This window comes from Malus domestica, chromosome 14 (genome assembly GCF_042453785.1).
Source record: "Malus domestica chromosome 14, GDT2T_hap1".
In the NCBI taxonomy this organism is placed as follows: domain Eukaryota; kingdom Viridiplantae; phylum Streptophyta; class Magnoliopsida; order Rosales; family Rosaceae; genus Malus; species Malus domestica.
The window spans coordinates 25,238,423-25,252,701 of record NC_091674.1 but is presented as its reverse complement, the minus strand read 5'-3'; the positions used below and the strand labels follow the sequence as shown (position 1 = coordinate 25,252,701).

The 14,279-nt window shown below is 40.1% G+C and overlaps 2 protein-coding genes and 1 non-coding gene across 3 annotated transcripts; 1 reads left to right on the top strand and 2 right to left on the bottom strand.

Annotated features, from left to right (window-relative positions):
• Window positions 1–8,987: 8,987 nt before the first annotated feature.
• Window positions 8,988–9,069, bottom strand: TRNAS-AGA (transfer RNA serine (anticodon AGA)). Its single transcript has one exon. It is a non-coding gene; the product is annotated as a tRNA-Ser (tRNA).
• Window positions 9,070–9,082: 13 nt separating this feature from the next.
• On the top strand, window positions 9,083–10,601 carry LOC103455058 (peptide methionine sulfoxide reductase-like). Its single transcript, XM_008394653.4, has 2 exons — window positions 9,083–9,600; window positions 10,157–10,601. Exons 1-2 carry the CDS (start codon window positions 9,268–9,270, stop codon window positions 10,409–10,411), a joined length of 588 nt encoding a protein of 195 aa, XP_008392875.3. The 5' UTR covers window positions 9,083–9,267; the 3' UTR covers window positions 10,412–10,601.
• Window positions 10,602–11,257: 656 nt separating this feature from the next.
• LOC103455057 (vignain-like) lies at window positions 11,258–12,931 on the bottom strand. Its single transcript, XM_008394652.4, has 4 exons — window positions 12,388–12,931; window positions 12,029–12,264; window positions 11,780–11,920; window positions 11,258–11,702 (listed from the first exon to the last, which is right to left on the bottom strand). Exons 1-4 carry the CDS (start codon window positions 12,830–12,832, stop codon window positions 11,436–11,438), a joined length of 1,089 nt encoding a protein of 362 aa, XP_008392874.3. The 5' UTR covers window positions 12,833–12,931; the 3' UTR covers window positions 11,258–11,435.
• Between the last annotated feature and the right edge of the window lie 1,348 nt (window positions 12,932–14,279).

Here is a 14,279-nt window from a genome sequence, read left to right as displayed (position 1 = left end):
CAAGGAAACTGATTCTTCTAAGGTTTAGGAATTAATATTGTAATGTAATTTTGATTGTATTACTGATTTGTAGAGATCTTTACTTGTACGCTAAAAATACACGCATGTGTAAAAAGGCTTTTGTTTTATGAATATAATAATCAAGAATATAACTTCTACATGGTATCGATGAGTTTAGGTTTAAACCCTAGCTACATCCTCCTCTGACCTAAATTCTTTTTTTGCCATCTCCTTCTTCCATGGCAGCGGCGTTCTCTTCCTCTTCCGCTCACTCTCTTCCGTCCGGACCTAATGTGGCTCACTTTTTCAAATCTACAGAGACCAATTTTCTCAATTAGACTTGTCAGATGCGTGCAGCAATACTCATGCTTATCACTAGAAGCACAACAGACAATTATTAACTATTGGGGCGAACTAGGAGAAGCAAAATACTTTTTTTATTGTATAGTAAAAGCAATATTACTACTTTAGTTTATATTAGGGGGATTGGTTGATTTGAACTTTGAAAGTCGTGAGTTGAAGAAAAAGACTTCGATTATCAGGACAATCCACTACTTGCTTCTGAAAAGATAAACGGCTAAAAAAATGCTTCAATGCTTAAAAAAAAAAGAACACTAACAATAGTTTTGTAGAAACATTTGTAGCCATTCCAAAAGGTGTCAAACAGGCCCCTAATAACGCGATGATTATTATCAAACACATATTATGTTACTCTTGCCTTGTTAAGCATTTGTTTAAACACTTTCTAATTGGCATGTGGGTCAATAAAAATCATGTTTAGGAATGTTAATTTGATCTGCGAATGCAGGCCGAACAAATCCCATCATTGGTTCCATCATGCATGTCTAAAATAGCGGTGACAAAAAAGTTGAGGTAAGCACTTATGCAACAAGGAATCTTCTCATGCTCTCTCCACTCTCGTTGGAAATTTGATACTCTCAAATATTCAAAAGCCCTCTCAATACTTTAGTGATCAGAGTGTGACCCTAACAGCATCATGACTTAGAGACCCTAATGTTGGAGAACTAGAAAAAGAGACTTGCGTAGCGATCATGCTAATCTTTTTTATCGTTCTAATGTCAGGAAAATGGTAAAAGAACTTTAAATGCAGTGTGGAGAGTGATGGATAAAAACTTTAAATGTAGTAGGAAGATCTTGACCTCAAAAAGGTGTTCGGCTTCATTTGGGGCTAATTTGATGTCCTTGTAAGAGGAAAAATTCAATGAATCTCCTCCGATCACATTGTCTTCTGCATATGGATAGGGTTGGACACTGGAAATATCCTCCTCGGTATCTACTGGATTAGCGGGGCAAAAAACATTTTGGACCTTTTCTCAATTAATGTGTTTCATTCTTGTACAATTTTATCAAATCTCCTAGATGCGACAGACAAATCTTCTTGTTGGTACCACATAGAAGCTTTCTAAAAAGCCGGGTCTGGTCGATGTGGTATTGAGTTTTGTCCTTCTTATTAGTTCGCCCCCCCCCCCCACTAGCTCATCTTATTTAGTACTTGGGCCTTTCTTGGCGGATCCGTTTCTAACGCTCATGGATCTTACTTTACCTGATAAAATGCACCGAAATGAGAAGCCCAAAAACAAATCCATTTCCAGATTCTCCATTCAACCAAACAATAAGCCTCTCTCTCTCTCTCTCTCTCTCTCTCTCTCTCTCTCTCTCTCTCTATATATATATATATATATATATATATATATTTAATATAACAATATACTTTACGCTAATGGGAGGGGAATTCGACTAAACTATTGTTGACCCTAAAAACTATCAAGCCTATGTGGCGCGCAAGGTAAGTAATTAATAAGCTAACTACATCATTCGGTTATGTGCGGGGTGTGCCAACTCGATGGCCGAGCTTGGCCAGTGAGTAAAATTTGTTGATGTTGCGTTGGGTGCGCTGCTGACTTCTGAATCACGCGACTGCGGTCAAGGAAGGAACACGTCTCGGCCTTCGTGTTCTAGAGCCTGAAGACAAGGTTGCTAGTTTTGCGAAGTTCAATATCAAATTCAGCTTTCAATGTGCCGAATGTAGTAACTTGTAACACCTCACTTGGCCGAGAAGGATAATGAGATGACCTCTGCCAATAAGGATTTGAAAATCCTTCTAAACCGAAACTTGGATAGATAACCAGTCGACCCTGTTGCAATGCTGTTTATCCAAATTGAAGGTGCTTCATGGTCGGCTGATTCTACGACAACAGTGTTGTTTATCCAAACTGAAGATGTTCACCGGTTGCCTTCACAGTGCTGTTTATCCAAACTGAAGATGTGTCGGCGAAAAAGAAAATAAAAATCTCAAGGTTGTTGAGAGGTTTCGCGTAGAGCGAGAATTTGCATAGGGCAGTTTGTGTGTTGAATTGGAGGAGGCTTTTGTGTTGCATGGTTTCTTGTATTTATAGGGATGAGTACACGGTTGATAAGTTCTAAAGCTCCACCATGCTACTAAAATTCTTCCATCGTTCAAGCTTTCGATCAAATCCTAATTTCTTTAGTATAATCCGCGTGCATCTTTATCCTGTGCCTATGCAAAGCCAAACAGTGTTTCATGATGAGACCACGTGTTTAATGAGACGTATTTCTATCTCGAATGGACTCTGGGTTGATATTTGCTTGGCTGATGGTGTTCAACTGCGACTTAAACTCTAGGAGGAAAACTAATCCGTTTGTCATCTATGACTTTTCTAACAAACTGAAAAACCTATCTAGGAATCACATCATCACCAAAAGCCTAGCTTTCCTAGACTTCCTGTCTCATCCGTCACCTAAAACCATCATCTTTATTGTTGCATGCATCCTGACCCCAACTAAATGAATTTTAAATTCATTTTGAATTGTGCCGCACATCCACATCCAAACATCCATATTAATTTGAATTGTGCCGTTGATTCCTAGCTTGGAGATATATTATTTTTATAAGAAAATGTAAAGATAAATCATTATTAAAAGATAATTATGATAAAAACCATAATGTTATCTTTTAATAAAATTATCTTTACTTTTTCATCGACGGTGTGGAAGTATGCTCACCCAACGACCTCGATTACTCGGGCCAATGGTGTAATTTTGGGTCCAAACAACTACACAATGAACAACCTAATTTGATATCGAATTCGTCAACTACGACAAGTGAAAAAGAATATCACCAGACCATAATACTAAGTGATCTAAGCCTATATAGTTATATAAGAAAAACATCATCAAACAACCTTCGTTGCTTGTTCACCAAAAAAAACAACCACCTTAGTTGCTTCAAACTCGATTTTACTGATGGTGTTAAAAAATGACAACTGTTTGTACCATACTTAGGGCCTCTGTATTTAGATCTCGTATAAATACTCGGGGGACTCAAATGTAATAAGTGAGAAGCCCTTATTTTATAAAAATACCCATCACTCTCCTCATTAAGAAAGGCCAATTCTTAGGCCAATTCTTAGGCCTATCCCCTCACCCTCTCAAAGCCTCTCATATTCATTACAGAGGCTCTCTCATCCTCAATCTTCTCAGAGAAATACAATAATCAGTATGGATATAGCCCAAACATTGGGGTGAATCACGATACATCTTGTGTTATTTACTTTCTTGCAGATTCACAGTCGGATTTACGTTGTTCCAAGACCCCTCCGGTTTTATGCATCAACATTTGGCGCTGTCTGTGGGAATCGACATGAAAAGCTATGTCGGTTCTCTTTCATTTTTTCATCTCACCACCATGAATTTGCAGAAACCTAAGAACACAGTCACTGCAAAACCCATACACTCTTCATCCCACTCATTTCTGATTCAATTATTCATCCTCCATTTCAACTAAATAGCCTAAATGATTACCTGAAAATCCAAACATATCCATAGCCATCTCGCAGGAGGTGACTTCTATATGGCCTCAAACTTTGATGTTGAGCCGCGACACCATTTTACACATTCAAGACAAGCCTGCATTATTCTGACCCTTCTACGAATGGTTAAAGCCAGGTGGTAAAATTCTAAGCTGCAACAAGAGATTGAAAACTAGGCTGCTAGGCTTCTGCCTTCCAGACAGCAGCACACACGCAATCGAATCTTTAGACAACAATCGATGAGCGACAACTTCAGAGTTCGCGCAAACAAGGTTTTTGGATCGATCTCTTCGTCAACCTCGTCGTTCCCGAAAGTACAGCAATCCTCGCCCTGGTCCATTACCGACGACGCCATCGAGCGCAGAGAATGGAAGCGGGGCAAGGACGCCGGTACCTTCTCCAACAGAAACCAAACGGCGGCGAATCAATCTCCCAGGAACATCAAGAAACCAAAAGTTAGGCTTGCTTACGGCTTCGGCTCCCGCATCCCTTCCAATTTCGATGGCGCTTTCCCGGAAACTTGTTCAGCGGCGGAGCTCTGGAAACTGCGTCGTCTTCTTCTTCTAAACATTCTGATCGATCTGACTTTTCATTGCTGCTTATGACGATGTAGTTGTCGATTCCTACACACATATAGGGAAAGATTAGTGGCCTCTCTCCTGGCCTTCATGGTTTCCATATCCATGCTCTTGGTGATACCTCCAATGGTTGCAATTCCACTGGACCTCATTTTAATCCACTGAAGAAGGAGCATGGAGCTCCCTCAGATAAGGAGCGTCACGCTAGCGATTTGGGTAACATTGTTACAGGCCCAGATAAAGTTGCTGAGGTTTCTCTCTAGGACTGGCAAATTTCACTGAGCAGACCTGATTCCATTCTTGGGCGAGCAGTCGTAGTACACGCTGATCCTGATGATCTTGGTAAAGCTGTGAATCTGCGATGAATCTTCTCCTTACCCGCTGCCTCAATCGCGGTCGAGCTCACCAAATGATCACTCCTACCTCGCATTCTCCGGCGCCGAAGTCATCACATTCACAAACCACTTCACAAACCAGATCCATCTCCTGCGAATACTACGAGCACTAGTGGAAAACAGGAAGAATATAAGTTTTCTTACAATATTTCTATTATTATTCTCGTTTTGTGTTGTCTGCCATATGCCAAAAGGAAGAAGATAAAAATAAAGAAAAACAAAGAAAAAGGAAAAAAAGGTATGTAGGTAGAGAAAAAGGAAAAAGATGTCTGGTATTTCCTGCATAATAGTTGATGAAGCTCATGAAAGGAGCCTGAATACTGATCATAATGTCTACAACAGCTGATGCCAAAGGTCTTTCGAATATTTTTATCATTGTGGAATCTTTTATGCATTGGGGATGAGTAAAAGGAAGTGAGTTCTATTAGAGCGGGGAGATCAAGAAAAGCAGAAAGGAAAAGCATAAAGTAAAAGCAAAAGCAGAAAACAAAAGAGGATAAAAAGAAGCAGACATAATTGCGGTGGTGATGGCATGCAGAAAAGGGAATTATAAGCGTGACTCATTAAGCAGATGGTCAGGTTTATTTTTGAATGATGTAATTTATTTTTCGTATCTTTCGGAGATATCTGTATAACCCTATCAGAGGGTAATAAAAAAAAAAAAGGCAAGCCCAAAGTAATGGGTTGGAATGTTATGTGGAGGGAGAAGACCCATATGCCCAAAACAGTCAGCCCCTCTATTATTACCAACCAGGTGATCAAAAGTACGTACAGTACTACAAAAAATTATTCGGCAGCCTGCCGCTATTACCACCAACCAGGTGATCAAAAGTACGCCCAGTACTATAAAAAATTATTCGGCAGCCTGCCGCTATTATCACCAACCAGGTGATCAAAAGTACGCCAGTACTCCAAAATTATTTGGCAACCTACCGCTATTATCACCAACTAGGTGATCAAAAGTACGCCCAGTACTCCAAAATTATTTGGTAACCTGCCGCTATTATCACCCACTAAGTGATCAAAAGTACGCCCAGTACTCCAAAATTATACATGAGCATCACTGATGTCATTCATACATAAACATTCATGAGCATCACTTATGTCAACATTCATGAGCATCACTGATGTCAACATCCATGAGCATCACTCATGTCAACATCCATGAGCATCACTTATGTCAATCAACATAAACATTCATGAGCATCACTCATGTCAATCTAACTTCAAAAGCTTCATTTACAGAGCTCTAGCTTCAAAGTTTCACTTGCAAAGCTTCACCTACAAAGCTCTAGCTTCGGCCCATACATGGATTCGATTTGAAGTCTCCAGCCAACAGACTCTATTGACCAAAGACTTGGGAGACTACATTATGTACCATATATTGGGCTTCAACTGGGCATCATGAAAAATACTTGGGGGACTTAGCTCATTATTCATGTATTGAGGAGCGAGCCTTTATTCTATAAAATGGACTCCCTCACTTTCATTAGAGAGTACCCATTATTCATGTACTGAGGAGCAATCCCTTATTTTATAAAAGGGACTCCCTCACCTTCATTAGAGAGCATCGCCGCCAGCTGAGCAACCGCCTCGCCGCGAGCATCACTTATGTATTAAGGAGCGAGCCCTTATTCTATAAAAGGGACTCCCTCACCATCATTAGAGAGCATCGCCGTCTGCTAAGCAACCACCTCGCCGAGAGCATCACTCCTAACCCATCACTTATGTATTGAGGAGCGAGCCCTTATTCTATAAAAAAGGACTCCCTTACCATCATTAGAGAGCATCGCCACCTGCTGAGCAACCGCCTCGCTGCGAGCATCACTCTTAGGCCATCACTTATGTATTGAGAAGCGAGCCCTTATTTTATAAAAGGGACTCCCTCACCTTCAACCCCACAAGCCGAGCCAACCAAATCAACATAAGCCACAAACCGAGCAGCCTCGCAACATGTGCTACTTCTAGTTGAGCATCATTTTAGATTGGGCACCGCCTCATATCGAGTATCAGTTATAAATGACATCTAGTTACTTCGACCCACACATAGACTGAATTTCAAGTCTCCAGCCAAAAGACTCTTTTGATTGAAGACTTGGTTGGCTAGAGACTTAGGGGACTACTATTTGTACCATACTTAGGGTCTCCGTATTTAGATCTCGTATAAATACTCGAGTGACTCAAATGTAATTATGTAATAAAGGAAGGGGCAAATATGTAATAAGTGAGGAGCCCTTATTCTATAAAAGGACCTCTCACTCTCCTCATTAAGAGAGGCCAATTCTTAGGCCTATCCCCTCACCCTCTCAAAGCCTTTCATATTCATTACAGAGGCTCTCTCATCCTCAATCCTCTCATAGAAATACAATAATTAGTGTGGATGTAGCCCAAATATTGGAGTGAACCACGATACATCTTATGTTATTTACTTTCTTGCAAATTCACGGTCGGATTTATGTTGTTCCAAGACTCCTCTGGTTTTATGCATTAACAACAACTTTTCTAGAAAATTTTTAGGGTAAATTACATAAAACTACCTCAATTATTAGGCCATTAACAATTTCATACATCGTCCTTAAAAAGTTTCAATGTCATACCCTATCTTCAAATTTGTTGCAATGTCATACCTTCCGTCAGTTGTCTATCAATTCCTTTGTTAAATGCTGGCTGGCTTGAGGCAGGGCCCATTTTCTAAAAATTTAATAAAATATTATTAAAATAATAATTTACCCAAAAAATAAGAAAAAAAAAACCCAAACACCATCTTCCCCAACCCCCCTTCCCTGCAACCCAAATCCAAAACCACTCACACCCACGTCATCTTCCTCCTCCTATCCAACCCCCAAACCCAAATCCTCAAACCCTAATTGCACCCTCCTCTGCAAGCACTCGCCGTCGCCTACCCTCGACCTCCCCATCCTTATTCTCGTCTTCTTCTCCGGGCCCACCCCGTTTTCCTTACCTTGCTCCTGAAACTTCGGCGCCACGTAACCGCACCTGGGTTACGACGAGGTAGATGTAGCTCCCGGAGAGGGAGGCACCGAGGAGGTTGATGAGGCTGGAGTGGTGAGAGGGTGGGTCTAGGGAAGACAGGAAGGGGAAGAAAGGGGTGGGTATGGGGAAGACGTGATATGGGTTGCAGTGAAGGGGGGTCGGGGAAGATAGTGTTTAGGGTGCAGAGGGTGGGTACGAGGAGATGGAGGATGAGTGCGGAGGAGGTGGCGGATGGGTGGGTTTGGGGAAAACCGGAGGGGGAAGAAAGGGGTGGGTTGCAGGGAAGGGGAGGGGGGGAAGATGGTGTTCGGGTTTTTTTTTTTTTGTAAATTAATATTTTAATAAAAAATGAGTCCCGCCTCAAACCACGTTAGCATTTAACAAAAGAAGGGGAAATTTAATATGAGTCTAATTTTATGAGCCATTATTAGTTATAGTCCAATTTTGTTTAATTTTTGGGTTTGGTCCAGTGATTCATTGTCCACATAAGCTTATTTGTGTTCTCTTACCAAATTTACCCATAAATTGACCAATTAAGTAATTAATTTTTTTTAAGTTTGTGATTAATGTTAATCTTATCCTTAATTATAGGATTAGGGATTAAAATCTCCTTTTTTTTCTTCTCCTTCCCCAAACTGTTCATTTCTCTTTTCTTGTTTCTCCCTCACAATATCTTTCTCTTCCTGCATTATTTTGTATCACAAGTTATTGTGTATTATCTATCTGTATCACAGATTATTTGTTCATAATCTATTTGTATCACAAATTATTTTGTATTATCTATCTATACAATAGGTTTTTGTTCATAGTCTACCTCTATCATAGATTCTACCTACATCACAAACTTTATATTTTATTTTTTATCTATCTTTGGCAATGTTTCTTTTAGTTTTTCATAAACTTATAAGATTTGTAATAATGTGTTTTTAATTAGAAAACAGGTAGATAAAGGTATTTGAAGATTCAAATTTAAAGAATTAAAAAAAAAAATTAATTTCAAGGGGCAAAACAGGTGTAATAGAAAATAAAATAAAATTGGATCCAATTGAAAAACAGCTAAATTTTTTGGACCTGGATCAAAGTGCCCCACAAAAGAATTGATAGTTGAGATAATTTTATATAATTTGTCCAAAAAATAATAAATAATTTGGAAATTGGAAGTGAAAAAACGTGGACGGCAGGATTCGAACCTGCGCGGGCAGAGCCCACATGATTTCTAGTCATGCCCGATAACCACTCCGGCACGTCCACCCATGTTTCGCTTTCTGTACTAATATCATTTTATCAGAAGACACATGATACATGACATTAACATATAGTTTTACGCTTTTAGCAAAGTGATTCTGAACTTGAAACCGACATATCGTTGTAAGCCGTTGCCTTCAGCAGCGCTGCATAACTACCACTCTTCCCACAAATTCACAAAAAGGAAATTATTCAGCGAGAACAATGGCCGCCGCTTCCGGTAACTCCGCCGTCAACAACCCGGCTTTGGGCCCGGACTCGGACGCTCCGGAAAATCAGGGTCACGAGTTCGCCCAATTCGGATCGGGGTGCTTCTGGGGAGCGGAGCTGAGGTTCCAGCGAGTGGTCGGGGTGGTGAAGACCGAGGTCGGGTACTCCCAGGGCCACGTGGACAATCCGAATTACAAATTGGTCTGCTCCGGAACCACGAACCACTCGGAGGTGGTTCGGGTCCAATTTGACCCGGAAGTCTGCTCCTATACGGATCTACTCTCTGTGTTTTGGGATCGTCATGATCCAACGACCCTCAATCGCCAGGTAATTGATTTTTGACTTTTATGGGCCGTTGATTTTGTGGCCTGATCATTGTGTGTTTTTTCTCCCGCGCCTTCTACTTTTTGACGCATGGAGTTGTACTTTTGTGCTTATCATTTTCTTTTCTTTTTTCTTTTGGTTCTTTGGCCATAAAAACAACCTTATTTATTATTTATTATTTATTTTATTTTATGTTACTGCCACAATGACTTGGCGATTGCTAAATTTCAGCAAAGCTTGTGTTTTTTTGGGGAAAAATTAGGTAGGTGAGGGCAAATAAAATTAGTTACGAACTTTTGATCGAAAACAGAACTGAAATGACCTTGAGTACTTGACATGGAGCTTGTAATTTAGTTGAAAAATATTAACTGTTACAACCTAAATACCGAGTTTGGTTTCTTCTGTTGGTAAAGAGTATACCTTGGTTTATAACCGGTATTGTTTGTGTACGTTTCTCAAATAATTATGTAATCGAGATGGGCTCGAGTTGTACTACATTTTGGGTTAACAATTGGTTCATGATTGTTATTTATTAAATAAATTTTGTGTTATGGATGAGGGAGGAGATGTTGGTACACAATACCGATCCGGAATCTACTACTACAGTGAAAACCAGGCTCGTCTGGCCGAGGAATCAAAGGAAGCAAAGCAGGCGGAGTTGAAGGATACGGAGGTGGTGACAGAGATCCTCCCGGCGAAGAAGTTTTACGGGGCAGAGGAGTACCACCAGCAATATCTCGAAAAAGGAGGACGCAGGGGCAACAAACAATCTACCGAAAAGGGTTGCACTGATCCCATCAGATGCTACGGTTGATAAGTTCTGCATGCATTTGATGCGGTATGATTGAAAATCTTACTGACTCGTAGTCACCGACGATAACATATGATGCGTCAATATCTTGCGGATTCTAAATAAATGAGGTTCGAAGTCGAACCAGAAATGTAGTAATGAAACACTGTGGCATCGATTGGGATTCAAGAGTTAAGGGTTTGATTTTTGTGTACTTATATCGCTTATGTATATTTGGCGTCATGTATATATTGTTGAGAATAGGTCCTACATTGATGAGATGAAGGATCTTACATGGGTTTATAAGAGGTTGTACTACTTCTTATATTGCCAATTAGTTTTATGGTGTAATCCCAGCATCCTTCATGGTATCAAAGCAGGTTATCCTACGTGTGAAGCCAAACGGCTACACTCGCTCCACATCACCTCATTGTGTTGTCCACTTGTTAAGCTTGAAAATTTCCCACATGTGTGGGGACGTGTTGCCGTTGTGTTGTTCAAGTGTTAAGCTTGAAAATTTCCAGAATGAGTCTCACATTAATGGGAGGAGGGACTTACTGTTGTGTTGTCCAAGTGGGTGCGTGTGTTAGGCTTGAAAATTTCTCACACGTGTGAGGCAAGAATCAGTCTCACATTAATGTGATGAGGGACCTGCCGTTGTGTTGTCCGAGTGGGTGTGTTGTCCAAGTATTAGGCTTGAAAATTCCTCTCATGTGTGGGGCGTGTTAAGAATGAGTCTCACATTAATAGGAGGGATCTTGCATGAGCTTATAAGAGGTTGGACTATTCCCATATTGCCAATTGGTTTTATGATGAACCCTCAACTTTCTTCATTTATATATCAAAGCTTCTTTTGTATGAGTTTCCGGGTTTGAGGAGATTAAATCGACAATGTTATTTCTTTTTAGCAGACCAGTTACAGATCTTAGATAATGCATGAATAATTCAAACCTAGGAGGCATTATTTGGCCATGAGGTCATGAGGGATGCAACTTTTTTATAACAGAAGCAGCATCAGCAGAAGTTAAAGTTGACGGTTGGATTTTGTTTAGAGTTCATCCTTAGGATTTGAGGTAACTGCTGCTTTAGGGTTTGTCGAAGAGTTCTTGACGGGATACGAAGCCTCCATAGCTATTCCACAGATCCCCTCCTTAGCAGAGACGCCGCGCTGCATCCTTATGTAACCCTTCTCTCCCCACTCGGGTCCCCAAGAGTTCTTGACTATCCAATACTCGGTTCCATCAAGTGTTGTTCCGTAGCCAACAACTGCCACTCCGTGATCAAGCTCTGTGCCGCATTTCCCGTCAAATACCCCCTGAAAACCATAGACCAGCAGATTAAGATATGATCCCTCGACTTAGAAATTACTAATAGAAACTTTAGAAACTTTACCTCGTCGTAGAATTGGAAATCGGAACCTCCAGCATCGATGGCAACAGCAATAGGTTGGTTTGCAGCTGCTTTGAGCAATGCATCCTCGTCATTAGCAGGCACACTCTCATGGCCATCAATGGACACAACCGGAGCGTTTTCCTGCATAAAAAGTATTGGTTATATCCTTAAAATTTCACTTTCATAAGCAAAGGGGCATCAGAAAAGGGATAAAAGATATATCCCTGAAATGTATAAGAACAAAATTACCTTTGCAACATTACATGTTGAATCTGCTGCTCGGTAAGGGTAATTAGTTTCGGTTGTCAGGCCTCCCTTTTGTTTGATGAACTCCATTGCCAGTTCCATTAGCCCTCCATTGCATCCTTGGTTTTGTTCCGTGTCACAGTCGACGAGCTCTTGCTCAGACAACGAAACCAGCTTCCTTGTCTTAATTTGATTGATGCCCTCAACAGCTGCAACTGTCGAAAACGCCCAGCAACTTCCTGGATTATATCATCAAAACAAACGAATACAGTTAAAACAATCTATACAGATACCATTCTGTAGAAAGAGAATGAAACAAAAAGGGAAAACTTGGTTATAACAGATAGCAAATTTTTGCTTACCGCATTGGCCTTGATCCTTAATGGGAGTGACAGCACCATTCCTTCTCCAATCAACAGACGGTGGGACACTTTCAACATTTGCATACCGAAAGCCTGTGTCAGCGTGCTGCCCTCGGAGCATTCTATGGTGCTTAACCTTCGAACCAGCGTAAACACTCCTGAACTCATGGTTGGTCATGTCAGCAAACTTGTTGAGCTTCAGCTTGTAAGGCTTATTACCTTTGTTAGTGTTGTGAACATGCTTGACATTCTCTTTAAAGACATTGAACCGCTTGTGCTTCTCGTTGAGGCTCCTGGAAACCGTGTGATGGCTCCTCCACCTCTCGTACAAGTCCCACAAGCTCTCCTCCGAGGCCAAGTCCTTCTCATGGTAATCAAAACTCTCAGAAACCCCAATCACCAAAGCGAGCGAGAGAGCAAGCGCAACCCAAACAAACTTAGTCATTTTTCTACCGGCTTGGGGTTCAAGTTTCGACACAGGATGAGAACACGAAGACCCCGACGCTGCCTTATATAGAGGATCAAAGAATGGATGACAAATTACAGGGATGGTGGTGATGAAATGGAAGAAGATAACAAGGATAATAAAGAGAGTCAGTTATGGGGTACCTTGTGGAGATGAACAACTTCTAATGATGGAGAGAAAATATGGGAGGTGATGATTGTGTGGGAAGTGGGATTTGGTTCGTTTGTGGAAGCAATTAATGGATTGGATTAGTGGGTTTTGGGTTCATATTTTGGTATGGAACTTATAGAAAAGGAAGCAAGAAAGTAGGTATTGTTTAGCAGTTAGCAATGTGCTTTTGGATTTGGGTTTATTTACATGCCCAACAATTTATACCATCACCATGTATGGAGAGAGAGAGAGAGAGAGAGAGAGAGAGAGAGAGAGAGAGAGAGAGAGAGAGAGAGAGAGAGAGAGAGAGGGGATCATGGTTTTGTCTAGCGACATCCAATCTTTACTTTATTAGCGAAACAACTTTGTATAGAACTAGAATCTTTGAGAATAACTATTGGCACTGCAAAAAAATCTCATTATGAATTCATAGTTAAGAAAAACGTAAGAAAGATTGCGCTTCGAATAATATATACTGATAATTTTGAACTGTCAATAACAATTTTCTTTCAAAATTTTGACACGCCCAAATGAGTTCCAGATCTTGAAAACCCAGAGAAAAACCTCGTACATGATGCTCTTGATTCCTTAAAGGCCGAAGCAATCAAAAGAATGTGAAACATCGCTTGTAGGACTTTACTTGACACTTGCGTAGTGTGTTGGTAACTATTCACTTCTACATGTAGAGAAAGTGAGTGAGGCTTTTCTCATCAAGAAAAATGAGGGATGCCTTTTATCGATTTGCATCCCTTTTTTGGAAACAAAACTTGCTCAGACAGATTATGTTTTACTGCAATGGCAGAAAGCAATGATACTTATGCATTCTAGTGCAAGTTCGATATCCACTAATTTTCTTTTATCGTTTGTTAAAAACAAAAAAAAAAAAAATCATAAGAAACAATCTTCAATAATGTTAAGTGGATTAAAGAATTTCTCAAATTTTAATCGTCAAACGATGTGACATGTAACAACGTTTTAATGGATTTTATCCTAATGTGACCCACAACCATATTTTACAAATCTCATGATTAGTCCAATAATTCGACAAAAAAAACAAAAATATATAGATATAATCTTATTTTTAGCATGTTTACTAGAATAATCATGAATCGAAAATGGAAATAAGGAATAAGATTAACTTTAACTCCTGTTGATCTGATTATTATTTGTTTAAGTATGTGATTACAAATTTTAAGGTAGAATCCACACTTTTTTCGATTCTCTAGGTAAACAAAAGAAGTTAAGAATTTAAATGATTTCAGCACTCAAGTTTAAC

Coding starts and splice junctions, on each gene's coding strand:
- LOC103455057 (XM_008394652.4), bottom strand. CDS start 12,832: ATGACTAAGTTTGTTTGGGTTGCGCTTGCTCTCTCGCTCGCTTTGGTG. Junction 12,265..12,387: donor TAAGGATCAAGGCCAATGCG/GTAAGCAAAAAT, acceptor GATATAATCCAG/GAAGTTGCTGGGCGTTTTCG. Junction 11,703..11,779: donor ATTTCCAATTCTACGACGAG/GTAAAGTTTCTA, acceptor TATGGTTTTCAG/GGGGTATTTGACGGGAAATG.
- LOC103455058 (XM_008394653.4), top strand. CDS start 9,268: ATGGCCGCCGCTTCCGGTAACTCCGCCGTCAACAACCCGGCTTTGGGC. Junction 9,601..10,156: donor CAACGACCCTCAATCGCCAG/GTAATTGATTTT, acceptor GTTATGGATGAG/GGAGGAGATGTTGGTACACA.